The sequence below is a fragment of the Salmo salar genome, chromosome 03 (genome assembly GCF_965601325.2).
Source record: "Salmo salar chromosome 03, fSalSal1, whole genome shotgun sequence".
Taxonomy (NCBI): domain Eukaryota; kingdom Metazoa; phylum Chordata; class Actinopteri; order Salmoniformes; family Salmonidae; genus Salmo; species Salmo salar.
In genome coordinates this window covers 268309-295709 of record NC_138293.1, presented here as the reverse complement: position 1 = coordinate 295709, position 27401 = coordinate 268309, and the positions used below count along the sequence as shown (strand labels likewise).

General features: G+C 43.8%; 1 protein-coding gene across 1 annotated transcript in view; it reads left to right on the top strand.

The window, feature by feature from the left end:
- cacnb2b (calcium channel, voltage-dependent, beta 2b) overlaps positions 1-27401 on the top strand; it is a 77157-nt gene that overhangs the window by 28289 nt on the left and 21467 nt on the right. The window contains exons 5-9 of the mRNA XM_082973016.1: positions 6269-6349; positions 19375-19433; positions 19548-19657; positions 21104-21112; positions 24626-24777. Of these exons, the coding sequence (XP_082829142.1) occupies positions 6269-6349; positions 19375-19433; positions 19548-19657; positions 21104-21112; positions 24626-24777 (411 nt within the window). The remainder of the gene's footprint in view (positions 1-6268; positions 6350-19374; positions 19434-19547; positions 19658-21103; positions 21113-24625; positions 24778-27401) is intronic.

Genomic DNA, 27401 nt, shown 5'->3' with positions numbered 1-27401 from the left:
AGGGAAGAGAGACAGTGTTGTCTGGTGGAAACAGACCAACAACCAAAAGGTGGAGGAAGTCAGCCTGCCAGTCAGGGAAGAGAGACAGTGTTGTATGGTGAAAACAGACTAACAAACAAAAGGTGGTGGAAGCCAGCCTGCCAATCAGGGAAAAGAGAGTTGGCTGATGTGTCACCCAACTGGGCGAAGTCATGACAGGGGTAAAAGCTGTTAAGAAGACTTTTGGAGCTAGACTTGGCGCTCTGGTACAGCTTGCCGTGTGGTAGCAGAGAGAATCAAATCAAATCAAATGTATTTATATATCCCTTCTTACATCAGCTGATATCTCAAAGTGCTCTACAGAAACCCAGCCTAAAACCCCAAACAGCAAGCAATGCAGGTGTAGAAGCACGGTGGCTAGGAAAAACTCCCTAGAAAGGTCAAAACCTAGGAAGAAACCTAGAGAGGAACCAGGCTATGAGGGGTGGCTAGGAAAAACTCCCTAGAAAGGCCAGAACCTAGGAAGAAACCTAGAGAGGAACCAGGCTATTTGTATTTATTTTATTTTTATTTATTTCACCTTTGTTGAACCAGCTGGGCTAGTTGAGAACAAGTCCTTTATTTAACCAGGTAGGCAAGTTGAGAACAAGTTCTCATTTACAATTGCGACCTGGCCAAGATAAAGGAAAGCATTTCGACAACATACAACAACACAGAGTTACACATGGAGTAAAACAACATACAATCAATAATATAGTAGAAAAATAAGACTATATACAATGTGAGCAAATGAGGTGAGATAAGGGGGAGGTAAAGGCAAAAAAGGCCACGGTGGCAGAGTAAATACAATATAGCAAGTAAAACATTGGAATGGTAGATTTGCAGTAGAGGAAAGTGCAAAGTAGAAATATAAATAATGGGGTACAAAGGAGCAAAATAAATAAAATAAATAAATACAGTAGGGGAAGAGGTAGTTGCTTGGGCTAAATTATAGATGAGCTATGTACAGGTGCAGTGATCTGTGAGCTGCTCTGACAGCTGGTAATTAAAGCTAGTGAGGGAGATAAGTGTTTCCAGTTTCAGAGATTTTTGTAGGTCATTCCAGTCATTGGCAGCAGAGAACTGGAAGGAGAGACGGCCAAAGGAGGAATTGGCTTTGGGGGTGACCAGAGAGATATATCTGCTGGAGCGCATGCTACAGGTGGGTGCTGCTATGGTGACCAGCGAGCTGAGATAAGGGGGGACTTTACCTAGCAGGGTCTCGTAGATGACCTGGAGCCAGTGGGTTTGGTGACGATTATGAAGCGAAGGCCAGCCAACGAGAGCGTACAGGTCGCAGTGGTGGGTAATATATGGGGCTTTGGTGACAAAACGGATGGCACTGTGATAGACTGCACCCAGCTTGTTGAGTAGGGTATTGGAGGCTATTTTGTAAGTGACATCGCCGAAGTCGAGGATTGGTAGGATGGTCAGTTTTACGAGGGTATGTTTGGCAGCATGACTGAAGGATGCTTTGTTGCGAAATAGGAAGCCAATTCTAGATTTAACTTTGGATTGGAGATGTTTGATGTGAGTCTGGAAGGAGAGTTTACAGTCTAACCAGACACCTAGGTATTTGTAGTTGTCCACATATTCTAAGTCAGAACCGTCCAGAGAAGTGATGCTGGACAGGCGGGCAGGTGCAGGCAGCGATTGGTTGAAGAGCATGCATTTAGTTTTACTTGTATTTAGGAGCAGTTGGAGGCCACGGAAGGAGAGTTGTATGGCATTGAAGCTCGTCTGGAGGGTTGTTAACACAGTGTCCAAAGAGACTCACCAGCAGCAAGAGCGACATCATTGATGTATACAGAGAAAAGAGAGTCTTGTCTTTAAAATGGTGTAAAATAGTCATATGTTTGAAAAATTGAAGTTTTTGTATTTTTGAGGAATTTGAAATTCGCGCCACGCCCATCATTGGCTATTGGAGCAGGTGATCCGCTAGCGGAACGTCTAGATGTAAGAGGTTATTAACAGAGTCAAAAGCTTTGGCCAGGTCAATGAATACGGCAGCACAGTATTGTTTCTTATCGATGGCGGTTACGTTGTCGTTTAGGACCTTGAGCGTGGCTGAGGTGCACCCATGACCAGCTCTGAAACCAGATTGCATAGCGGAGAAGGTGCGGTGGGATTCGAAATGGTCGGTAATCTGTTTGTTGACTTGGCTTTCGAAGACTTTAGAGAGGCAGGGTAGGATGGATATAGGTCTGTAGCAATTTGGGTCAAGAGTGTCCCCTCCTTTGAAGAGGGGGATGACAGCAGCTGCTTTCCAATCTATGGGAATCTCAGATGAAACGAAGGAGAGGTTGAACAGGCTAGTAATAGGGGTTGCAATAATTTCGGCAGATAATTTTAAAAAGAAAGGGTCCAGATTGTCTAGCCCGGCTGATTTGTAGGGGTCCAGATATTGCAGCTCTTTCAGAACATCAGCTGAATGGATTTGGGAGAAGGAGAAATGGGGAAGGCTTGGGCGAGTAGCTGTGGGGTGTGCAGTGCTGTTGAATGCAGTAGGGGTAGCCAGGTGGAAAGCATGGCCAGCCGTAGAAAAATGCTTATTGAAATTCTCAATTATAGTGAGCTTATCGGTGTTGACAGAGTTTCCTAGCCTCAGTGCAGTGGGCAGCTGGGAGGAGGTGTTTTTATTCTCCATGGACTTTACAATGTCCCAGAACTTTTTAGAGTTTGTGTTGCAGGAAGCAAATTTATGCTTGAAAAAGCTAGCCTTGGCTTTTCTAACTGCCTGTGTGTATCGGTTTCTAACTTCCCTGAAAAGTTGCATATCACGGGGGCTGTTCGATGCTAATGCAGAACGCCACAGGATATTTTTGTGTTGGTTAAGGGCAGTCAGGTCTGGAGAGATCCAAGGGCTATATCTGTTCCTAAGATGGTGAGGAAGGCGTTTAAAAAAAATAACCAGGCAAAAAATAACCAGGCTATGAGGGGTGGCCAGTCCTCTTCTGGCTGTGCCGGGTGGAGATTATAACAGAACATGGCCAAGATGTTCAAATGTTCATAAATGACCAGCATGTTCAAATAACAATAATCACAGTAGTTGTCGTGGGTGCAACAGGTCAGCACCTCAGGAGTAAAATGTCAGTTGGCTTTTCATAGCCAATCACTTGAGAGTATCTCTACCGCTCCTGCTGTCTCTAGAGAGTTGAAAACAGCAGGTCTGGGACAGGTAGCACATCCGGTGAACTGGTCAGGGTTCCATAGCCGCAGGCAGAACAGTTGAAACTGGAGCAGCAGCACGGCCAGGTGGACTGGGGACAGCAAGGAGTCATCATGCCAGGTAGTCCTGAGGCATGGTCCTAGGGCTCAGGTCCCCCGAGAGAGAGAAAGAAAGAGAGAAAGAGAGAATTAGAGAGAGCATACTTAAATTCACACAGGACACTGGAGAAATACTCCAGATATAACAGACTGACCCTAGCCCCCCGACACATAAACTACTGCAGCATAAATACTGGAGGCTGAGACAGGAGGGGTCAGGAGACACTGTGGCCCCATCCGATGATACCCCCGGACAGGCCCAAACAGGCAGAACATAACCCCACCCACTTTGCCAAAGCACAGCCACCACACCACTAGAGGGATATCTTCAACCACCAACTTACCATCCTGAGACAAGGCCGAGTATAGCCCACAAAGACCTCCGCCACGGCACAACCCAAGGGGTTGCGCCAACCCAGACAGGAAGACCACGTCAGTGACTCAACCCACTCAAGTGACGCACCCCTCCTAGGGACGGCATGGAAGAGCACCAGTAAGCCAGTGACTCGGCCCCTGTAATAGGGTTAGAGCCAGAGAATCCCAGTGGAGAGAGGGGGAACCGGCCAGGCAGAGACAGCAAGGGCGGTTCGTTGCTCCAGCCTTTCCGTTCACCTTCACACTCCTGGGCCAGACTACACTCAATCATAGGACCTACTGAAGAGATGAGTCTTCAGTAAAGACTTAAAGGTTGAGACCGAGTCTGCGTCTCTCACATGGGTAAGCAGACTATTCCATAAAAATGGTGCTCTATAGGAGAAAGCCCTGTCTCCAGCTGTTTGCTTAGAAATTCTAGGGACAATTAGGAGGCCTGTGTCTTGTGACTGTAGCATACGTGTAGGTATGTACGGCAGGACCAAATCGGAAAGATAGGTAGGAGCAAGCCCATGTAATGCTTTATAGGTTAGCAGTAAAACCTTGAAATCAGCCCTTGCCTTAACAGAAAGCCAGTGTAGGGATGCTAGCACTGGAGTAATATGATCAACATTTTTTGTTCTAGTCAGGATTCTAGCAGCCGTATTTAGCACTAACTGAAGTTGATTTAGTGCTTTATCCGGGTAGCCGGAAAGTAGAGCATTGCAGTAGTCTAACCTCGAAGTAACAAAAGCATGGATACATTTTTCTGCATCAATTTTGGACAGAACATTTCTGTTCTTTGCAATGTTACGCAGATGGAAAAAAGCTGTCCTTGAAACAATCTTGATATGTTCGTCAAAAGAGAGATCAGGGTCCAGAGTAACACCGAGGTCCTTCACAATTTTATTTGAGACGACTGTACAACCATCAAGAATAATTGTCAGATTCAACAGAAGATCTCTTTGTTTCTTGGGACCTAGAACAAGCATCTCTGTTTTGTCCGAGTTTAAAAGTAGAAAGTTTGCAGCAGTCCGCTTCCTTATGTCTGAAACACAGGCTTCAAGCGAGGGCAATTTTGGGGCTTCACCATGTTTCATTGAAATGTACAGCTGTGTGTCATCCGCATAGCAGTGAAAGTTAACATTATGTTTTCGAATGACATCCCCAAGAGGTAAAATATATAGTGAAAACAATAGTGGTCCTAAAACGGAACCTTGAAGAACACTGAAATTTACAATTGACAAACTGATATCTTTCCGACAGATAAGATCTAAACCAGGCCAGAACTTGTCCGTGTAGACCAATTTGGGTTTCCAATCTCTCCAAAAGAATGTGGTGATTGATGCTATCAAAAGCAGCACTAAGGTCTAGGAGCATGAGGACAGTTGCTGAGCCTCGGTCTGACGTCATTAAAAGGTAATTTACCACCTTCACAAGTGCAGTCTCAGTATTATGATGGGGTCTAAAATCAGACTGAAGCATTTCGTACACATTGTTTGTCTTCAGGAAGGCAGTGAGTTGCTGCGCAACAGATTTTTCTAAAATGTTTGAGAGGAATGGGAGAACAGTCTATTTCTAGGGTGGCTGGAGCCTTTGACAATCTTTAGGGTCTTCCTCTGACACTGCCTGGTATAGAGGTTCTGAATAGTCAGTAAGCTTGGCCGCAGTGATGTACTGGGCCATACGCATTACCCTCTGTAGCGCCTTGCGGTCAGGGGCCAAGCAGTTGCCATACCAGGCGGTGATGCAACCAGTCAGGATGCTCTCGATGGTGCAGCTGTAGGACTTTTTGACGATCTGGGGACCCATGCCCAATCTTTTCAGTCTCCTGAGGGGGAATAGGCATTATTGTGCCCTCTTCACGACTGTCCTGGTGTGTTTGGACCATGTTAGTTTGTTGGTGATGTGGACACCAAGGCACTTGAAGCTCTCAACCTGCTCCACTACAGTCCTGTTGATGAGAATGGGGGCATGCTCGGCCCTCCTTTTCCTGTAGTCCACAATTATCTCCTTTGTCTTGATCAAATTGAGGTAGAGGTTGTTGTCCTGGCACCACACTTCCAGGTCTCTTACCTCCTCCCTACAGGCTGTCTCATGCATGTCAATCTCTTCTGGCTCAAATTAAAGGAGAGATTGACTGCATCACTACTTGTTTTTGTACAAATTCATTCTTGTGGGAGCTCCTCCTATAAGAGTATGAATTAGGCTGTTTGAGAAGGTTTGAAAACCTAAGTAACCATCTTACACATTGTTTGTAGCACAATAGATTGACTTACATTAGCTACTGTAGTAGGTAAAAGATGTGTGCTGGAAACCCTTGGTAGAGCATTGGGTGAAGTAGGCATTGTGGTGCTCCTGAATTACCTTTATTTTTCGGCTTCAGAACAATGTCTACATAAAACATAGTTAATTGTTTTAATATATACTGTGCTTGACAACATTCTCAATTACAAACATTGCCAGCATATAACATTGTGCAAAACAAATGTTGTACTTCATTAAAATACTATGTTTTAAACTCATAAGTTTTCATCTCTGTGATGCATTGGGCCAATTCTGCAGCTGCATTGGTTTCCTCTTCCTGTATCTGATTGGTTACTTCCTGTTTAATGTGTTGTGATTACTGTAGGGGGAGCAGGTGGCAGCCTATGACGTGGTTCCTACCATGCGGCCTGTGGTGCTGATGGGGCCCTCACTGAAGGGCTTAGAGGTAAGTGGCCCCTACACACACTACCGAGAAATAACCTGACAAAGATCCTTGCACGATAAAAATGTTTGTTTCAACTGGTGTAGACTTTACATTGAAATGCTTGCTTCTGAACCTTTCCCTACAATGCAGAGTTAAAAACAAATAATAATATATAAAATAGAAAATAACATGAGCAATAAAATACACAAGAGTGGAGCTATATACAGGGATCAATGTGCAGAGGTATGAGGTACCCGAGGTTGGTATGTACATGAAGGCAGGGTAAAGTGACTAGGCATCAGGATAGATAATAATAAGGTATTTGAGGTAGATATGTACATGAAGGCTGGGTAAAGTGACTAGGCATCAGGATAGATAATAATAAGGTATTTGAGGTAGATATGTACATGCAGGCAGGTAAAGTGACTAGGCATCAGGATAGATAATAATAAGGTATTTGAAGTAGATATGTACACGCAGGCAGGGTAAAGTGTCTAGACATCAGGATAGATAATAATAAGGTATTTGAGGTAGATATGTACATGCAGGCAGGGTATTGCGTATTTTGTTTTTTTTATATACAATTTTTTACATGATCAGCTCAGGAAAGGTTGTGTGTTAATACATACAGCCGGGTAGAACTACTGGATATTAGAGCAATGATAACTCACCAGAGCTACCAGTATTACGACCAGGAATACGACTTCCCTGGAGCAGAGCCTTTGTTCACTCTCCCCAGAGTAATTGAACTTATTCCAGAGGCCGACCCAAAACATCACCATCGGAGGAGAGGCTCTCGAGGCGGCCTGTTGGTTCGACTTATGAGGTGCGAACACCACCCACAGCTTCCGAGTATATTACTCACAAATGGTCAGTCTTTGGATAAGAGAGTTGATGAGCTTAAAGCAAGGATTTCTTTCCAGAGAGACATTGGGGCCTGTAACATACTTTGTTTCACGAAAACATAGCTCTCTCGGGATATTCTGTCGGAGTTGGTAAAACCAGCAGGATTCTCATTACATCACACAGACAGGAATAAATATCTCTCCAGGAAGCAGAAGGGCAGAGGTGTGTGTTTTATGATTAATGACTCATGGTGTAATTCTAGGAACATACAGGAGATCAAGTTCTTCACCTGACCTAGAATACCTCACATACATATCACCATATTATCTCCCAAGAAAATTATCCTCCGTCATCGCCACGGTCATTTACATCCTACCTCAAGCCGAAACCTCGACGGCCCTCAAAGAACTTCACTGGACTTTATGCAAACTGGAAACCACATATCCTGAGGCTGCATTTATTGTAGCTGGGGATTTTAACAAAGCAAGACTGAGGACTAGGCTGCCGAAATTCTATCAACATATCGGCTGTCCTACTCACGCTACTAAGACTCTCGACCATTGCTATTCAAAATTCTGGAATGCTTACAAGGTCCTCCTCCGCCCTCTGTTCGGCAAATCTGACCACGACTCCATCTTGCTCCTCCCGTCCTATAGGCAGACATTCAAACAGGAAGTTTCCCGTGCTTCGTACTATTCAACGCTGGTCTGACCAATCGGAATCCATGCTTCAGGATTGTTTTGATCACGTAGACTGGGATATGTTCCGGGTAGCTTGCGAAAATAATCTAGACACATACATGGATATGGTGACTGAGCTAATAAGGAAGTGTGTAGGAGATGTAGTACCCACTGTGACTATTAAAACCTACACTAACCAGAAACCATGGCTAGATGGTAGCATTCGCGCGAAACTGAAAGCGCGAACCTCCGCATATTTAAAACTTCTTAGGGCTCCTTATTTCTCAATTTCCGCCTGAATGACGTGCCCTAAGTAAACTGCCTGTTGCTCAGGCCCTGAAGCCAGGATATGCATATAATTGGTACTATTGGAAAGAACAATTTGAAGTTTGTGGAAATGTTAAAATAATGTAGGAGAATATAACACAATAGTTATGGTAGGAGAAAATTCAAAGAAAAACTTACCGGAAACTTTTTTTTTTTCAGAGACCATCCCCTTAGAAAGTAAAGTAAAAGGTCATGTTGAAAATTAGCTTCCTGGATGGCTTCCTATGGCTTCCACAGGGTGTCAGCCATCTATGTCCAAAGTTTCAGGCTTGTAACTTCCAAAACAAATAAGAAATAACAGTTTTAGTACAGGGACACAGTCTTGAAAATCCGTGATTGCGCGCACCATGAAGACAGGATGCTCCTGCTAAAATCGGTCTCCTATTGAACATACTTCTTTCCGTAAGAAATATTATTACATTTTAGGGTATCTGGGGAGTAAATAGAAAAGTATTTTGACTTGCTGAAACAAAGTTTAGGGGTAGATTTTTGGATTCCTTTCTCTGCATGTTGAACGAGTTGATTACTCAAATCGATGGCGCCAACTAAACAGACTTTTTGGGATATAAAGAAGGATTTTATCAAACGAAACGACACTACATGTTACAGCTGGGAGCCTTTGGATGACAAATCAAAGGAAGATTTTTTAAAAGTAAGTGAATATTTAATCGCTATTTGTGAATTTATGAAACCTGTGCCAGTGGAAGAATATTTTGATCTGGGGCGCCGTCCTCAAACAATTGCATGGCATGTTTTCGCTGTTATCCTCTCTAGGCTAGGCGGGACGAATTCGTCCCACCTACGTAACAGCCACTTGCAGCCTGTGGCGCGATTTTCAAAACATTAAAAATCCTATTACTTCAATTTCTCAAACATATGACTATTTTACAGCTATTTAAAGACAAGACTCTCGTTAATCTAACCACACTGTCCGATTTCAAAAAGGCTTTACAACGAAAGCAAAACATTAGATTATGTCAGCAGAGTACCAAGCCAGAAATAATCAGACACCCATTTTTCAAGCCAGCATATAATGTCACCAAAACCCAGAAGACAGCTAAATGCAGCACTCACCTTTGATGATCTTCATCAGATGACAACCCTAGGACATTATGTTATACAATACATGCATGTTTTGTTCAATCAAGTTCATATTTATATCAAAAACCAGCTTTTTACATTAGCATGTGACGTTCAGAACTAGCATACCCCCCGCAAACTTCCGGGGAATTCGCTAACATTTTACTAAATTACTCACGATAAACGTTCACAAAAAGCATAACAATTATTTTAAGAATTATAGATACAGACCTCCTCTATGCACTCGATATGTCCGATTTTAAAATAGCTTTTTGGTGAAAGCACATTTTGCAATATTCTAAGTACATAGCCCAGGCATCACGGGCTCGCTATTTAGACACCCGGCAAGTTTAGCACTCACCATAATCATATTTACTATTATAAAAGTTTGATTACCTTTTGTTGTCTTCGTCAGAATGCACACCCAGGACTGCTACTTCAATAACAAATGTTGGTTTGGTCCAAAATAATCCATCGTTATATCCGAATAGCGGCGTTTTGTTCGTGCGTTCCAGACACTATCCAAAATAGTAAAGAAGTGTCGCGCGCATGGCGCAATTCGTGACAATAAAATTCTAAATATTCCATTACCGTACTTCGAAGCATGTCAACCGCTGTTTAAAATCAATTTTTACGCCATTTTTCTCGTAGAAAAGCGATAATATTCCGACAGGGAATCTCCTTTTCGGCAAACAGAGGAAAAAATCCCAAAGGCGGGGGCGGTCGGGGTCACGCGCATAAGCCCAGAGTCCCTTGATCGGCCACTTGAGAAAGGCGATAATGTGTTTCAGCCTGGGGCTGGAATGACGACATTCTGTTTTTTCCCGGGCTCTGAGCGCCTATGGACGACGTGGGAAGTGTCACGTTAGAGCAGAGATCCTTAGTAAATGATAGAGATGGAAAAGAAGTTCAAGAAATGGTCAGACAGGCCACTTCCTGTAAAGGAATTTCTCAGGTTTTGACCTGCCATTTGAGTTCTGTTATACTCACAGACACCATTCAAACAGTTTTAGAAAATTTAGGGTGTTTTCTATCCATATGTAATAAGTATATGCATATTCTAGTTACTGGGTAGGAGTGGTAACCAGATTAAATCGGGTATGTTTTTTATCCAGCCGTGTCAATACTGCCCCCTAGCCCTAACAGGTTAAAGCTACTCTAAATCGGACAGTTCAGTTAGATTATAAGACACTTATATGTACCTAAGTGTTTAATATCCATAATTTTTATGATTATTTATTTGAATCACCGGAAGATGTCCCTTTAGCAGGACGCCTAGCCCTAAGAACCATGGCAAGGTGTAACGGCCGTCGTCAGAATTAGACCAAGGTGCAGCAGAGGATGTGTTCATCATTAGAATTTTAATTCAAAAAACAAGAGAACACTACAAAAATTAACAAAACCGACAGCAAACAGTCCTGTTAGGAAAATACTCAAAACAGAAACAATTACCCACAAAACCCAAAGGAAAAACATGCTCCTTATGTGTGACTCCCAATCAGCAACAACGAGCTTCAGCTGTGCCTGATTGGGAGCCACACACAGCCCAAAACAAAGAAATACAAAAACATAGAGAAAGGAACATAGAACGCCCACCCAATGTAACACCCTGGCCTAACCAAAATAAAGAACAAAAAACCCCTCTCTATGGCCAGGGCGTTACACAAGGCGACTGGTAATATGGCAGAATATAAACAGTGTAGTTATTCACTCCGCAAGGCAACCAAACAAGCTAAACATCAGTATAGAGATAAAGTGACTGAGCCGTGAATTCAATGGCTCAGACACAAGATGTATGTGGCAGGGACTACAGACAATCACAGACTACAAAAGGAAATCCAGTCACCGAGACCGACATCTTGCTTCTGGACAGGCTAAACACATTCTTCACATGCTTTGAAGATAACACAGTGCCACCGACGCGGCCTGCTACCAAGGATTGTGGGCTCTCCTTCTCCGTGGCCGAGTAAAACATTTAAAAGTGTTAACCCTCACAAGGCTGCCAGCCCAGACGGCATCCCTAGCCGCGTCCTCAGAGCAGGTGCAGACCAGCTGGCTGGTGTGTTTACGGGCATATTCAATTTCTCCCTATCCTAGTCTGCTGTCCCCACATGCTTCAAGATGGCCACCATTGTTCCTGTACCCAAGAAAGCAAAGATAACTGAACTTAATGACTATCACCCCGTAGTACTCTCCTCTGTCATCATGAAGTGCTTTGAGAAACTAGTCAATGATCATATCTTACCTGCCTACCTTACCTGCCACCCTAGACCCTAGACCTGCCTACCTTACCTGCCACCCTTTGAGAAACTAGTCAATGATCATATCTTACTTACCTACCTTACCTGCCACCCTAGACCCACTTCAATTCGCTTACCACCCCAATAGATCCACAGACGATTCAATCGCCATCACTCTGCACGCTGCCCTATCCCATCTGGACAAGAGGAATAACTACAGTATATAAGAATGCTGTTTATCGACTATAACTCAGCATTCAACACCATAGTACCCTCCAACCTCATCATTAAGCTTGGGGCCCTGGGTCTGAACCCCGCCCTGTGCAACTGGGTCCTGGACTTCCTGACGGGCCGCCCCCCAGGTGTTGAAGGTAGGAAACATCACCTCCACTCCGCTGATCCTCAACACAGGGGCCCAACAAGGGTGCGTGTTCAGCCCCCTCCTGTACTCCCTGTTCACCCGTGACTGCGTGGCCAAGCACTAGGTACAATGATAAAGTAACTACACAAGACAAACAAAACGATCACAGATAACAAAAAATACAGCAGCAGATTGTTACATTGACACATAAGTTATTCCCCTAACAGCACAAGAACTTGCATTACCCGAAGCAGTTACAAGCAATACAAAAATAAAAATGCTCCAATAAATGTTTAAAATGGGCAAGGGGGACAAGAGTCTTAAGTTTAAGTTTAGTCTGCCGGCTATTCCATAAGCAAGGAGAGTAACAGGAAAAGGCATCCATAACCAACTCTGTGGAAATCGCATGGGCCTCAAGTGTAATCCATGCTTGAGACCTGGTTTTAGGAATTATAATTATAATGTTGATGAGTGATGATAAATAAGAAGGTAGTTTATTCAGAAGTGCTTTATAGACAAACACGAGAGCATGTTGTTCTCGTCTCACGGACAGCGAAGTCCAACCCACATTTTGATATAAAACACAGTGGTGAGTTCTGTAGCTAGCACCCGTAATAAACCTAAGTGCGCAATGATAAGTAGCATCCAGCGATTTAAGTGTTGATGCCATAGCATGCATGTAAATAATATCCCCATAATCTATAACAGACATAAAAGTAGCTTTCACAATTTGTCTTCTATTTGTAGAGGACAAACATATCCTGTTTCTATAGAGGAAGCCTAGCTTGATTTTTAGCCGTTTAGAAAGTTCATCAATATGCATTTTAAAAGACAATTTATCATCCAACCATATCCCTAAGTATTTATATTTATTTTTTATTTCACCTTTATTTAACCAGGTAGGCCAGTTGAGAACAAGTTCTCATTTACAACTGCGACCTGGCCAAGATAAAGCAAAGCAGTTCGACAAAAACAACAACACAGAGTTACACATAAACAAACGTACAGTCAATAACACAAAATAAAAATGTATATACAGTGTGTGCAAATGTAGAAGAGTAGGGAGGTAGGCAATAAATAGGCCCTAGAGGCAAAATAATTACAATTTAGCATTAATACTGGAGTGATAGATGATTGTTATTTTAAACTTTATTTAACTAGTTAATAACAAATTCTTATTTTCAATGACAGCCTAGGAACAGTAGGTTAACTGCCTTGTTCAGGGTCAGAACTACAGATTTTTACATTGTCAGCTCGGGCAACCTTGCGGTTACTAGTCCAACGCTCTAACCACTAGGCTACCTGCTCCCCAGTATCTCTACTTGCACATGATGATGTGCAAGTAGACATACTGGGGTGAAAAAGAGCAAGAGGGTAAGTTATAATATGGGGATGAGGTAGTCGGGTGTGCTGTTTACAGATTGGCTGTGCACAGGTACAGTGATCGGTAAGCTGCTCAGACCTGATGCTTAAAGTTAGTGAGGGAGATATAAGACTCCAGCTTCAGAGATTTTTGCAATTCGTTCCAGTCATTGGCAGCAGAGAACTGGAAGGAAAGGCAGGCAAAGGAAGTGTTGGCTTTGGGGATGACCAGTGCAATGTACCCGCTGGAGTGCGTGCTACGGGTGGATGTTGCTATTGTGACCAGTGAGCTGAGATAAGGCGGGGCTTTACCAGGCAAAGACTTATAGATGACCTGGAGCCAATGGGTTTGACAACGGATATGTAGTGAGGGACAGCCAACGAGAGCATACAGGTCGCCGTGGTGGGTAGTATATGGGGCTTTGCTGACAAAACGGATGGCACTGTGATAGACTACATCCAGTTTGCTGAGTAGAGTGTTGGGAGCTATTTTGTAAATGACATCGCCGAAGTCAAGGATCGGAAGGATAGTCAGTTTTACGAGGGTATGTTTGGTGGCATGACTGAAGGATGCTTTGTTTTGCGAAATAGGAAGCCGATTATAGATTTAATTTTGGATTGGAGATGTTTAATGAGTCTGGAAGGAGAGTTTACAGTCTAACCAGACACTTAGGTATTTGTAGTTGTCCACATATTCTAAGTCAGAACCGTCCAGAGTAAGTGATGCTAGTCGGGCGGGCGGGTGCAATCGGCAGCAATCGGTTGAAGAGCATGCATTTAGTTTTACTAGCATTTAAAAGAAGTTGGAGGCCACGGAAGGAGTGTTGTATGGCGTTGAAGCTCGTCTGGAGGTTTGTTAGCACAGTGTCCAAAGAAGGGCCAGATGTATACAGAATGGTGTCATCTGCGTAGAGATGGATCAGAGAATCACCAGCAGCTACAGCGACATCATTGATATATACAGAGAAAAGAGTATTGAACCCTGTGGCACCCCCATAGAGACTGCCAGAGGGCCGGACAACAGGCCCTCCGATTTGACACACTGAACTCTATTTGAGAAGTAGTTGGTGAACCAGGTGAGGCAGTCATTTGAGAAGCCAAGACTATTGAGTATGCCAATAAGAATGCAGTCATTGACAGCGTCGAAAGCCTTGGCCAGGTTGATGAAGACGGCTGCACAGTGTTGTCTCTTATCGATGGCAGTTATGATATTGTTTAGGGCCTTGAGCGTGGCTGAGGTGCACCCATGACCCGCTCGGAAACCAGATTGCATAGTGGAGAAGGTACGGTGGGATTCGAAATGGTCGGTGATCTGTTTATTAACTTGGCTATCGAAGATTTTAGAAAGGCAGGGCAGGATGGTCTTTAACAGTTTGGGTCTAGAGTGACTCCGCCTGTCACGTCCTGGCCAGTATAAGGGTTAATTGTCATTGTAGTTTGGTCAGGACGTGGCAGAGGGTATTTGGTTTATGTGGTTCGGGGTGGTGTGTTTGTTATAGGGGATTTGATTTATGTATTCCGGGGTTTTTGGGCACTGTTCCTTGTTTATGTATTTCTATGTTGATCTAGCTCGTTGTATGTCTATGTTTGGTTAATTGGGGTTGGGACTCTCAATTGAAGGCAGGTGTTGTCTATTTGCCTTTGATTGAGAGTCCCATATAGTAGGGTGTGTTTGTCTCTTGTGGGAGATTGTTTTGTGCTTGTTGAGCCTGCCACACTGTTGTTAGTTGTGAGTGGCATTTATTGTTTGGTTTTTTCAGTGGATGCTTTACTCTTTTTGTGAATTAAAAGAATGAGTATCCATATACCCGCTGCATTTTGGTCTTCCCTGCAACACCACGACGAATTTTGTGACACCGCCTTTGAAAAGGGGGATGACTGCAGCAGCTTTCCAATCTTTAGGGATCTCAGACGATACGAAAGAGAGGTTGATTAGGCTAGTAATAGGGGTTGCAACAATTTTGGTGAATTATTTTAGAAAGAGAGGGTCCAGATTGTCCAGCCCAGCTGATTTGTAGGGATCCAGATTTTGCAGGTCTTTCAGAACATCAGCTGTCTGGATTTGGGTGGCCAGCTGTGGAAAAATGCTTATTGAGATTATCGTAGATTTATCGGTGGTGATAGTGTTTCCTTTCCTCAGTGCAGTGGGCAGCTGGGAGGAGGTGCTCTTATTCTCCATGGACTTTACTGTGTCCCAAAACTTTTTGGAATTAGTGCTACAGGATGCAATTTCTGTTAGAAAAAGCTAGCCTTTGCTTTCCTAACGGTCTGTGTATATTGGTTCCTAACTTCCCTGAAAAGTTGCATATCGCGGGAGCTATTCGATGCTAATGCAGTACGCCACAGGATGTTTTTGTGCTGGTCTAGGACAGTCAACCAGGCATCCTCTACTGACAGAATGAGGTCAATATCCTTCCAGGATACCCGGGCCAGGTTTATTAGAAAGGCCTGCTCGCTGAAGTGTTATAGGGAGTGTTTGATAGTGATGAGGGGTGTTCGTTTGACCGTGGACCCAGTGCACAAGCTGGCAATGAGGCAGTGATCGCTGAGATCCTGGTTGAAGACAGCAGAGGTGTATTTAGAGGGCAGGTTGTTCAGGATGATATCTAAGAGGGTGCGTATGGTTACGGATTTCAGGTTGTACCTGGTAGGTTCCTTGATGATTTGTGTGAGATTGAGGGCATCTAGCTTAGATTGTAGGACGGCCGGGGTGTTAAGCATGTCCCAGTTTAGGTCACCTAACAGTACAAACTCTGAAGATAGATGGGGCGCGATCAATTCACATATGGTGTCCAGGGCTCAACTGGGGGCTGAGGGGGGTCTATAACAAGCGGCAACGGTGAGAGACTTGTTTATGGAAAGATGGATTTTTAAAAGTAGAAGCTTGAATTGTTTGGACACAGACCTGGATAGTAGGACAGAACTCTGCAGGCTATCTCTGCAGTAGATTGTAACTCCGCCCTGTTTGGCAGTTCTATCTTGTCGGAAAATGTTATAGTTGGGGATGGAATTTACAGGGGTATTGGTGGTCTTCCTAAGCCAGGATTCCGACACGGCTAGGACATCCGGGTTGGCGGAGTGTGCTAAAGCAGTGAATAAAACAGAGGGAGGAGGCTTCTAATGTTAACATGCATGAAACCAATGCTTTTACGGTTACAGAAGTCAACACATGAGAGCGCCTGGGGAATGGGAGTGATGCTGGGGGCTGCAGGGCCTTGGTTAACCTCTACGTCACCAGAGGAACAAAGGCGGAGTAGGATAAGACTACGGCTAAAGGCTATAAGAACTTGTCATCTAGTGCGTTCGGAACATAGAGTAAAAGGAGCAGGTTTCTGTGCGTGGAAGAATAGATTCAAGGCATAATGTACAGACAAGGGTATGGTAGGATGTGAGTACAGTTGAGGTAAGCCTAGGCATTGAGTGACGATGAGAGAGGTTTTCTCTCTAGAGGCACCATTTAAGCCAGGTGAGGTCACCGCATGTTTGGGGGGTGGAACATAAGAGCTAGCTAAGGCATAATGAGCAGGGCTGGAGGCTCTACAGTGAAATAAGGCAAAAATTACTAACCTAAACAGCATTAGACAAGGCATATAGACATTAGGGAGAGGCATGAGTAGCCGACAAATCATAGGGTCCAGTGAGTAGCTAGGCGAGCTGGAGGCACGGCGGTTCAGACAGCTAGCAGGCCGGGGGACGTCGCAACAAGAGTCTGTTGTAGCCCCCTCGGACGGTTACATAGTCGTGATGGATCGGCAGGGCAGCAAAGGGTCAATTGGCAGAAGAGTTATTGAAGCCCAGGAATAATCTGATGGAATTCTTTGGCTACCCGGGAGAAGGGCCTAGCTCAAGGCTAGCACCAGGCTTATTTATTTTACCTTTATTTTACCAGATAAGTTGACTGAGAACATATTCCTATTTACAGCAACGACCTAGGGAATAGTTTCAGGGGAGAGGGGGATGAATGAGCCAATTGTAAGCTGGGGATGATTAGGTGGCCGTGATTGTATGAGGGCCAGATTGGGAATTTAGCCAGGACACCGGGGTTAACACCCCTACTCTTACGATAAGTGCAATGGGATCTTTAGTGACCACAGAGAGTCAGGACACCCGTTTAACGTCCCATCCGAAAGACGGCACCCTACACAGGGCACTGCCCTGGGGCATTGGGATATTTTTTAGACCAGAGGAAAGAGTGTCTCCTACTGGCCCTCCAACACCACTTCCAGCAGCATCTGGTCTCCCATCAAGGGACTGACCAGGACCAACCTTGCTTAGCTTCAGAAGCAAGCCAGCAGTGGGATGCAGGGTGGTATGGGAAAGAAACCCCCTCGGACAATTACGTCGGTAGACCAGTCGTGATGAATCGGCGAGGCTCCGTGTCGGCAGCAAAGGGTCCAGGCCAATTGGCAAAAGAGGTAATTAAAGCCCAGGGATTGCTTGATGGAATCTTTTCAGCTAGCCTGGAGATGGGCCTAGTTTGAGGCTAGCTCCAGGCTAACTACTAGCTAGTAGCTAGCTGCAGAAGGGGGTCCCGGTTCAAAAGTGTAAAAATAGCAGATCCATACCCCATTGGGTGGGGCGGGTTGCAGGAGAGTAAGTTCAGTCCGTAGATGGAAAATGAGATTTAAAGAAATAAAATAATAAAAAATGAAAATAATACAAATATATACGAAGAAAAACGATTTGTACAAGGGACGGGACAAGACAATCAAAACAGACATCCCCACTGCTACGCCATCTTGGATCTCTTATATGCAGAGACCTGATTAATTCATCTAAACCCGTAAGTGCAAGTGTATTTTCGACCCTATTAAAAATCATAAAATGTGTTTTCTTTGCATTTAAAGCAAGTTTCAGCTGTATAAAAGACCTTGTAATTTCTTAAAATATTTCTCCAATGTTGGTAATGCTTGGTCAGCCGTTGAAGCGATAGAGTACATGACAGTGTCATCAGCATATACATGAATTTTACACTTATCTCATCACCGATTTTGTTTATGTAGAGAGTGAACAGTAATGGACCAAGTATAGAACCTTGTGGGCACCCCTTTAACCAACTCCAATGGCTTCGACTGGATGCTGTCGACTCTAACAGCCTGAAAAACAGCTTCTATCTCAAGGCCATCCGTGATTGTCTGTAGGCCCTGCCGCATACGTCTCGTGTCTGAGCCATTTAATTGCGACTCCACTTTGTCTCTGTACTGACGTTTGCCTGTTTGATTTCCTCACGGAGGAAAGAACTACACTGCTTGTATTCAACCATATTCCCAGTCACCTTGCCGTGGTTAAATGCAGTGGTTCATGCTTTCAGTTTTGTGCAAGTGTTGCCATCTACTCTTTGGCCATAATGACCATCGTTATGTTTGGAGGAAAAAGGGGGACAATTGCAAGCCGAAGAACACCATCCAACCGTGAAGCACGGGGGTGGCAGCATCATGTTGTGGGGGTGCTTTGCTGCAGGAGGGACTGGTGCACTTCACGAAATAGATGGTATCATGACAATGGAAAATTATGTGGATATATTGAAGCAACATCTCAAGACATCAGTCAGGAAGTTAAAGCTTGATCGCAAATGGGTCTTCCAAATGGACAATGACCCCAAGCATACCTCCAAAGTTGTGGCAAAATGACTTCAGGACAACAAAGTCAAGGTATTGGAGTGGCCATCACAAAGCCCTGACCTCAATCCCATAGAACATTTGTGGGCAGAACTGAAATAAACGTGTGCGAGCAAGGAGGCCTACAAACCTGACTCAGTTACACCAGCTCTGTCAGGAGGAATGGGACAAAATTCACCCAACTTATTGTAGGAAGCTTGTGGAAGGCTACCCAAAATATTTGACCCAAGTAAAACAATTTAAAGGCAATGCTACCAAATACTGAGTGTATGTAAACGTCTGATCCACTGGGAATGTGATGAAAGAAATAAAAGCTGAAATAAATAGATCTCTCTACTATTATTATAACCTAAGACAGGGAATTTTTACTAGGATTAAACGTCAAGAATAGTGAAAAACTGAGTTTAAATGTATTTGGCTAAGGTGTATGTAAACTTGTGATGGAGGAGAATCTAAGGTAACATACATGTGATGGAGGAGAATCTAATGTAACAATGTACATGTGATTAATGGTGTTTCTGTGTGATCCTAGGTAACAGACATGATGCAGAAAGCACTCTTCGACTTTTTAAAACACAGATTTGAAGGGAGGTGAGTCCTACAGGTTGTATCAACTGTGGATTTGACAATAAATACAATATACATCATGTTTATCCAAACATTTTAACTTCAAATAAAATATCACGCTTGCTCTGTATTTCTCAGAATTACTATAACTCGTGTGACAGCAGACATCGCTCTAGCGAAGCGATCCATACTCAACAACCCCAACAAGAAAGCCCTGATGGACCGCTCAAACACACGCTCTAACCTAGGTAAGGTATCGGTTAACTATCTAACCCCAGCCTTAACCCTCTAATCCTCTAACCCCAACCCCTTAATCCTAACGGTGTCATGGTAACTAACCTAGGTTAAAGTATGGCCTAACACACCTTACCACAGGAACTAACAGTCGCTAACCTCACCAGAAAATATAACAGTTAATTTCCCTTTTGTTTGTCTAGTGCCCTGTGGGTCATAATGTTCGCTAATAATGTACTATGCTGACTGGCTATTGATCAGTTGCATGCACAGAAGATTATTGTAGATTTGGGGTTGGGTCTCAAAATAATCAGAACACTTACAGCTACCATACTTTACAATACAATATTATAGCAACCATATTTTACAATACAATATTATAGATACAATACAATATTATCGGCCAGGATTAAAAAATAAATATTACACCCAATCAGAACAGGTTTATGTTGGGGTAATGCCCATATCCAATCAAATAAGGTTTATATCGGGGTAATGTCCATATCCAATCAGAACAGGTTTATGTTGGGGTAATGCCCATATCCAATCAGAACAGGTTTATGTTGGGGTAATGCCCGTATCCAATCAGAACAGGTTTATGTTGGGGTAATGCCCATACCCAATCAGAACAGGTTTATATCGGGGTAATGCCCATACCCAATCAAACCAGGTTTATCGGGGTAATGCCCATATCCAATCAGAACAGGTTTATATCGGGGTAATGCCCATACCCAATCAAACCAGGTTTATATCGGGGTAATGCCCATACCCAATCAAACCAGGTTTATATTGGGGTAATGCCCATAACCAATCAGAACAGGGTTTATAATGAGGTAATGTATCATACCACATCAGAACAGGGTTTATATTGAGGTAATGTATCATACCACATCAGAACAGGGTTTATAATGAGGCAATGTATCATACCACATCAGAACAGGGTTTATATTGAGGTAATGTATCATACCACATCAGGTGAATGCACCAATTTGTAAGTCACTCTGGATAAGAGCGTCTGCTAAATGACGTAAATGTAAATGTAAATGTAAACATCAGAATAGGGTTTATAATGAGGTAATGTATCATATGTATCATATCCCGGTCCACCTGTCACCAGAGGGCAGCAGAGACCGTCCTAGAGACATTAATGACACTCAGTGTGTCCAATTTACTCATCATGATTTCCCTGTTAAAAGACGTTTTCTGTTGTCCTTTGCAGAAGCTTGAATTATATTCTATGTTCGTTTGTTTCCTGAGTGAGTTCGAAACTTAGTGTTTGTTGGTTTTTCAAGTGTACTGTGATCTTGCGGTTTCCGTTTCTCAGTAAAGTATTATGTTATGTTACACACCCAATCAGGACAGGGTCTACAGTATATTGACTAACCCTAAATGTACAGTAGTGGGAAAGTAATTTACTTGGTTCTCTACACCCTGTCCCTCTCCTTGCTGTCTGTTTCCAGATACTGCTGGTATGTACAATACTACTAATATAATATAATACATAGACTGTGCTGTCCTGTAGACTGTGCTGTGTATAAACCCTACCACTAGTCTACCTGCAGACTGTGCTGTATATAAACCTTACCACTAGTCTACCTGTAGACTGTGCTGTATAGAAACCCTACCACTAGTTTACCTGTAGACTGTGCTGTATAGAAACCCTACCACTAGTCTACCTGTAGACTGTGCTGTATAGAAACCCTACCACTAGTTTACCTGTAGACTGTGCTGTATAGAAACCCTACCTCTAGTCTACCTGTAGACTGTGCTGTATAGAAACCCTACCACTAGTTTACCTGTAGACTGTGCTGTATAGAAACCCTACCACTACTTTACCTCTGTACCAGGCGTTTTCAAAGCCTGCAGAGGATGTATGTCATATTTTTAAGATACATTTCTTCCATTCTTTTGTCAAATAAATAGTTGCACTGAAATTGTTAGAAAACAACTTTTTATTTTTGGACAGTCAGTTCTGATTGTAGGCATTATTAATCTCCTGTTCCCACATTTGGGCTAAAATCATGCTCTGCACACCTTAATTAACATGCAACTGACTTACCAAAAATATTTCATCAATAAAAGTGCTTTCAGAATATCCAGATAATCATTATTCAGTCGAATAAAGTTACTTTCTTGTTTTAATTATACATGTCATTGCCCTTTTAAGAAGCCATTTTTCTTTATTTTACTAGGCAAGTCAGTTAAGAACAAATTCTTATTTTCAATGATGGCCTAGGAACAGTGGGTTAAATGCCATGTTCAGTGGCAGACCGACAGATTTGTACTTTGTCACCTCGGGGATTTGACCTTAAAACCTTCTGGTTACAAGTCTGATGCTCTAACCACGAGGCTACCTGCCGTCCCTTTTAAAAAGCCATTTCCCTTTTAGAAGCCAGTGCCCTTTTAGAGCCAGTGCCCTTTAAGAAGCCATTGCCACTTTTAAGAAGCCAGTGCCCTTTTAGAAGCCAGTGCCCTTTTAAGAAGCCAGTGCCCTTTTAAGAAGCCAGTGCCACTTTAGAAGCCAGTGCCACTTTTAAGAAGCCAGTGCCACTTTTAAGAAGCCAGTGCCACTTTTAAGAAGCCAGTGCCCTTTTAAGAAGCCAGTGCCCTTTTTAGAAGCCAGTGCCACTTTCAGAAGCCATTGCCCTTTTTAGAAGCCAGTGCCACTTTAAGAAGCCATTGCCCTTTTTAGAAGCCAGTGCCACTTTAAGAAGCCAGTGCCCTTTTAAGAAGCCAGTGCCACTTTAAGACCTCTGTTGCATTATTGCCCTAACCATGCTAGAAACTCCGTTTTTAGTTGCCTTTTTTAAATGATGCAACTCTTGCAATTTTAGGAGTTAAGAAATAAACGTGTTAGCTCTGGAAAGCCCCTTTTTAAATGTAGCCATAGAAACAGCTTTGGGTTCCCGAGTGGCGCAGTGGTCTAAGGCAGTGCAAGAGGCATCACTACAGTCCCTGATTTGATTCCAGGCTGTATCACATCCGGCCGTGTTTGGGAGTCCCATAGGGCGGTGCACAATTGGCCCAGCGTCGTGCCAGGTTTGGCCGGGGTGGCCGCATAGTAAATAAGAATTTGTTCTTAACTGACTTGCCTAGTTAAAAGGTTAAATATGTGTTTCCCCCGTGATTGTAACTATAAACAGGCTTTATATTAATTCATTATTGGAGAACTGAATACAGTTTGACTTGTCTTTCCTTTCACACATTCCTTGAAACTCTATGGCACACCCAAGGGAAGTGTCTCACACTTTGAAAACCTCTGCTCTAGACTGTGCTGTATAAAAAGACACAGTAGATGTGATCAATTATCTTGTAACATTTACCGTGAGGGAAAAAATTATTTGATCCCTTGCTGATTTTGTACGTTTGCCCACTGACAAAGAAATTATCAGTCTATAATTTTAATGGTAGTTTTATTTGAACAGTGAGAGACAGAAAAACAAAACAAAAAATCCAGAAAAACGCATGTCAAAAATGTTATAAATTGATTTGCATTTTAATGAGGGAAATAAGTATTTGACCCCCTCTCAATCAGAAAGATTTCTGGCTCCCAGGTGTCTTTTATACAGGTAACGAGCTGAGATTAGGAGGACACTCTTAAAGGGAGTGCTCCTAATCTCAGCTTGTTACCTGTATAAAAGACACCTGTCCACAGAAGCAATAAATCAATCAGATTCCAAACTCTCCACCATGGCCAAGACCAAAGAGCTCTCCAAGGATGTCAGGGACAAGATTGTAGACCTACACAAGGCTGGAATGGGCTACAAGACCATCGCCAAGCAGCTTGGTGAGAAGGTGACAACAGTTGGTGCGATTATTCACAAATGGAAGAACTGTCAATCTCCCTCGGCCTGGGGCTCCATGCAAGATCTCACCTCGTGGAGTTGCAATGATCATGAGAACGGTGAGGAATCAGCACAGAACTACACGGGAGGATCTTGTCAATGATCTCAAGGCAGCTGGGACCATAGTCACCAAAAAAACAATTAGTAACGCACTACGTAGTGAAGGACTGAAATCCTGCAGCGCCCGCAAGGTCCCCCTGCTCAAGAAAGTACATATACATGCCCGTCTGAAGTTTGCCAATGAACATCTGAATGATTCAGAGGACAACTGGGTGAAAGTGTTGTAGTCAGATGAGACCAAAATGGAGCTCTTTGGCATCAACTCAACTCGCCGTGTTTGGAGGAGGAGGAATGCTGCTTATGACCCCAAGAATATCATCTCCACATTCAAACATGGAGGTGGAAACATTATGCTTTGGGGGTGTTTTTCTGCTAAGGGGACAGGACAACTTCACCGCATCAAAGGGACGATGGACGGGGCCATGTATCATCAAATCTTGGGTGAGAACCTCCTTCCCTCAGCCAGGGCATTGAAAATGGGTCGTGGATGGGTATTCCAGCATGACAATGACCCAAAACACACGGCCAAGGCAACAAAGGAGTGGCTCAAGAAGAAGCACCTTAAGGTCCTGGAGTGGCCTAGCCAGTCTCCAGACCTTAATCCCATAGAAAATCTGTGGAGGGAGCTGAAGGTTCGAGTTGCCAAACGTCAGCCTCGAAACCTTAATGACTTGGAGAAGATCTGCAAAGAGGAAACCAGGTGGCCAACTACTAGAAACATCTGACCTCTGTGATTGCCAACAAGGGTTTTGCCACCAAGTACTAAGTCATGTTTTGCAGAGGGGTCAAATACTTATTTCCCTCATTAAAATGCAAATCAATTTATAACATTTTTTACATGCGTTTTTCTGGATTTTTTGTTTTGTTTTTCTGTCTCTCACTGTTCAAATAAACCTACCATTAAAATTATAGACTGATCATTTCTTTGTCAGTGGGCAAATGTACTAAATCAGCAGGAGATCAAATACTTTTTTCCCTCACTGTAGATATGTCAGGGCTTGTTTAGAAGGGTTAGGGTTTGTTTAGAGGGTTAATTGTTGGAGGTATTAGTGTCCACCATGCTCCATGTCTCTGCAGCCCAAATCCAAGGGGAGGTGGAGCGGATCTTTGAGCTAGCCCGGAGCCTACAACTGGTGGTGCTGGATGCAGACACAGTGAACCACCCAATACAGCTGTCTAAAACATCTCTGGCTCCCATCCTGGTCTACATCAAGGTCTCCTCCCCCAAGGTAAGGTTCCACACAGCTGGGTTAGTAAAGGTTCTATACAGCTGGGTTAGCTGGATGCAGACACAGTGAACCACCCAATCCAGCTATCTGAAACATCCCTGGCTCCCATCCTGGTCTACATTAAGGTCTCCTACCCCAAGGTAAGGTTCCTCAAAGCTGGGTTAGTAAAGGTTTTATACAGCTGGGAAATTAAAGGTTCTATACAGCTGGGTTAGTAAAGGTTCTTTATAGCTGAGTTAGTAAAGGCTCCTCGCAGCTAGGTTAGTAAATGTACTTCACATCTGGGTTAGTAAAAGGTTCTATAAAGCTGTGTTAGTACATTTGTTATACAGCTTTGTTAGTAAAGGTTCCTCACAGCTGGGTTAGTAAAGGTTCCTTACAGCTGGGTTAGTAAAGGTTCCTCACAGCTGGGTTAGTAAAGGTTCCTCACAGCTGGGTTACTAAAGGTTCCTCACAGCTGGGTTACTAAAGGTTCCTCACAGCTGGGTTAGTAAAGGTTCCTCACAGCTGGGTTAGTAAAGGTTCCTCACAGCTGGGTTAGTAAAGTTTCCTCACAGCTGGGTTAGTAAAGGTTCCTCACAGCTGGGTTAGTAAAGGTTCCTCACAGCTGGGTTAGTAAAGATTTCTCACAGCTGGGTTAGTAAAGATTCCTCACAGTCGGAATATTAAAGGTTCCTCACAGCTGGGTTAGTAAAGGTTCCTCACAGCTGGGTCAGTAAAGGTTCCTCACAGCTGGGTCACTAAAGGTTCCTCACAGCTGGGTCACTAAAGGTTCCTCACAGCTGGGTCACTAAAGGTTCCTCACAGCTGGGTCACTAAAGGTTCCTCACAGCTGGGTCACTAAAGGTTCCTCACAGCTGGGTCACTAAAGGTTCCTCACAGCTGGGTCATTAAAGGTTCCTCACAGCTGGGTCACTAAAGGTTCCTCACAGTTGGGTTAGTAAAGGTTCTATACAGCTGCGTTATTAAAGGTTCTATATAGCTGGGTTAGCAAAGGTTCTACACAGGTGGGTCAGTAAAATATTCTATACCACTGGGTTTATACATTTTCAATACAGCTGGTTTAGTAAAGGTTCCTGACATCTTGGTTAGTAAACGTTCTACACAGCTAGTTTAGTAAAAAGATTGATGCGGCTGGGTTAGTGCATTTGCAGTACAGCTGGGTTAGTAAATGTTCCATACAGTTGGGTTAGTAAAGGTTCCACACAGCTGGGTGAGTAAAGGTTCCACACAGCTGGGTGAGTAAAGGTTCCACACAGCTGGGTGAGTAAAGGTTCCACACAGCTGGGTGAGTAAAGGTTCCACACAGCTGGGTGAGTAAAGGTTCCACACAGCTGGGTGAGTAAAGGTTCCACACAGCTGGGTGAGTAAAGGTTCCACACAGCTGGGTGAGTAAAGGTTCCACACAGCTGGGTTAGTAAAGGTTCCACACAGCTGGGTTAGTAAAGGTTCCACACAGCTGGGTTAGTAAAGGTTCCACACAGCTGGGTTAGTAAAGTTTCTAAAGAGTAAAGGTTCTACACAAACTCCATACAGCATCACACACAGCCCCAACGCTAGAACACTGCAACGATTCAATCCACGTCATCAGAATGCGCAGCTGAACATTGTATGCTGGTAAACACTCGGTTTGATTGAAACAAAACCGATATTCATTAAATACGAATACAGAACTTGTTTTTGCATGGATTCGACGACGCAGTTCTTCTCCTGGAATCCCGCTTAACAGGCAGGTTGAAGCCTGCTTGACTGAGACGCTAAGCTGTTAGCCATCAAGCTAACAAAGTTGGTACCAGATGAGTTTTGTAATGGAGCCCTCTTTGTCTGGAGAGGTAAATGAATGGTTCCAGCGCTGTAGGAGCTTTATCTACTGCGGGACAAACCGGATCACTCGGAGTTCCATTGCGGCAATTGTTTACTTGCCGAGGATTATAGGCTTGAGGTGGTTTCATTGATAACGCAGATTGCCAGCCTACGTAAGAAACTGGGGAAAACTCAGAGTGGAATGTTTACATTTTCTACGCTGGTGGCTGGACGGCGTTCGCTTGTTGGATGCATCTCCGCCTTGTTGTTTGTTGTTATCTGACTGGCCGGTGTTGCCCGGAGCTCCCCCATCTGATAGCGGAGTAGAAGGAGCTCAGCAAGAGGAGCAAGACAATCAACAATGGTCGCATGTCACGAGCCTTGGAAGCCAAAGAGACTTCCCGCAAAGCAATCTACACTCCCAACGAGAGGCCCGGAGAGCTGTACAAACAGCGAATAGTTTTGCCGTCCTGGAGCCTGATCTTCCTGCACCTTTGTCGCTGGGGGTGCCTGTATCTGCGATCGCAGTGCCTACAACTACGAAGTTGATGTCGACAACCTTCCGTTCCTGCTCTGGATCAAGTGGGGCTTCTCCATCTGTCGGAGGCCTGCCACAGGCGTCGGGAGCAACCGGTTCAAGTTATCCTGCCTTACGCCTGTCCATAAAGGGTTCTCCGAATCCTGAGAAGCGTCGGAGTTGCCGGATTTCCTTGTCCTTCTCGCCAGCCGTGATTCTGGGCAGCTCCATGGTAAGAAATGTGACCGTTCCTGGTGAAAAAACAATGTCTTATCCCGGAGCTCGAGTAAATTACATTACTAAG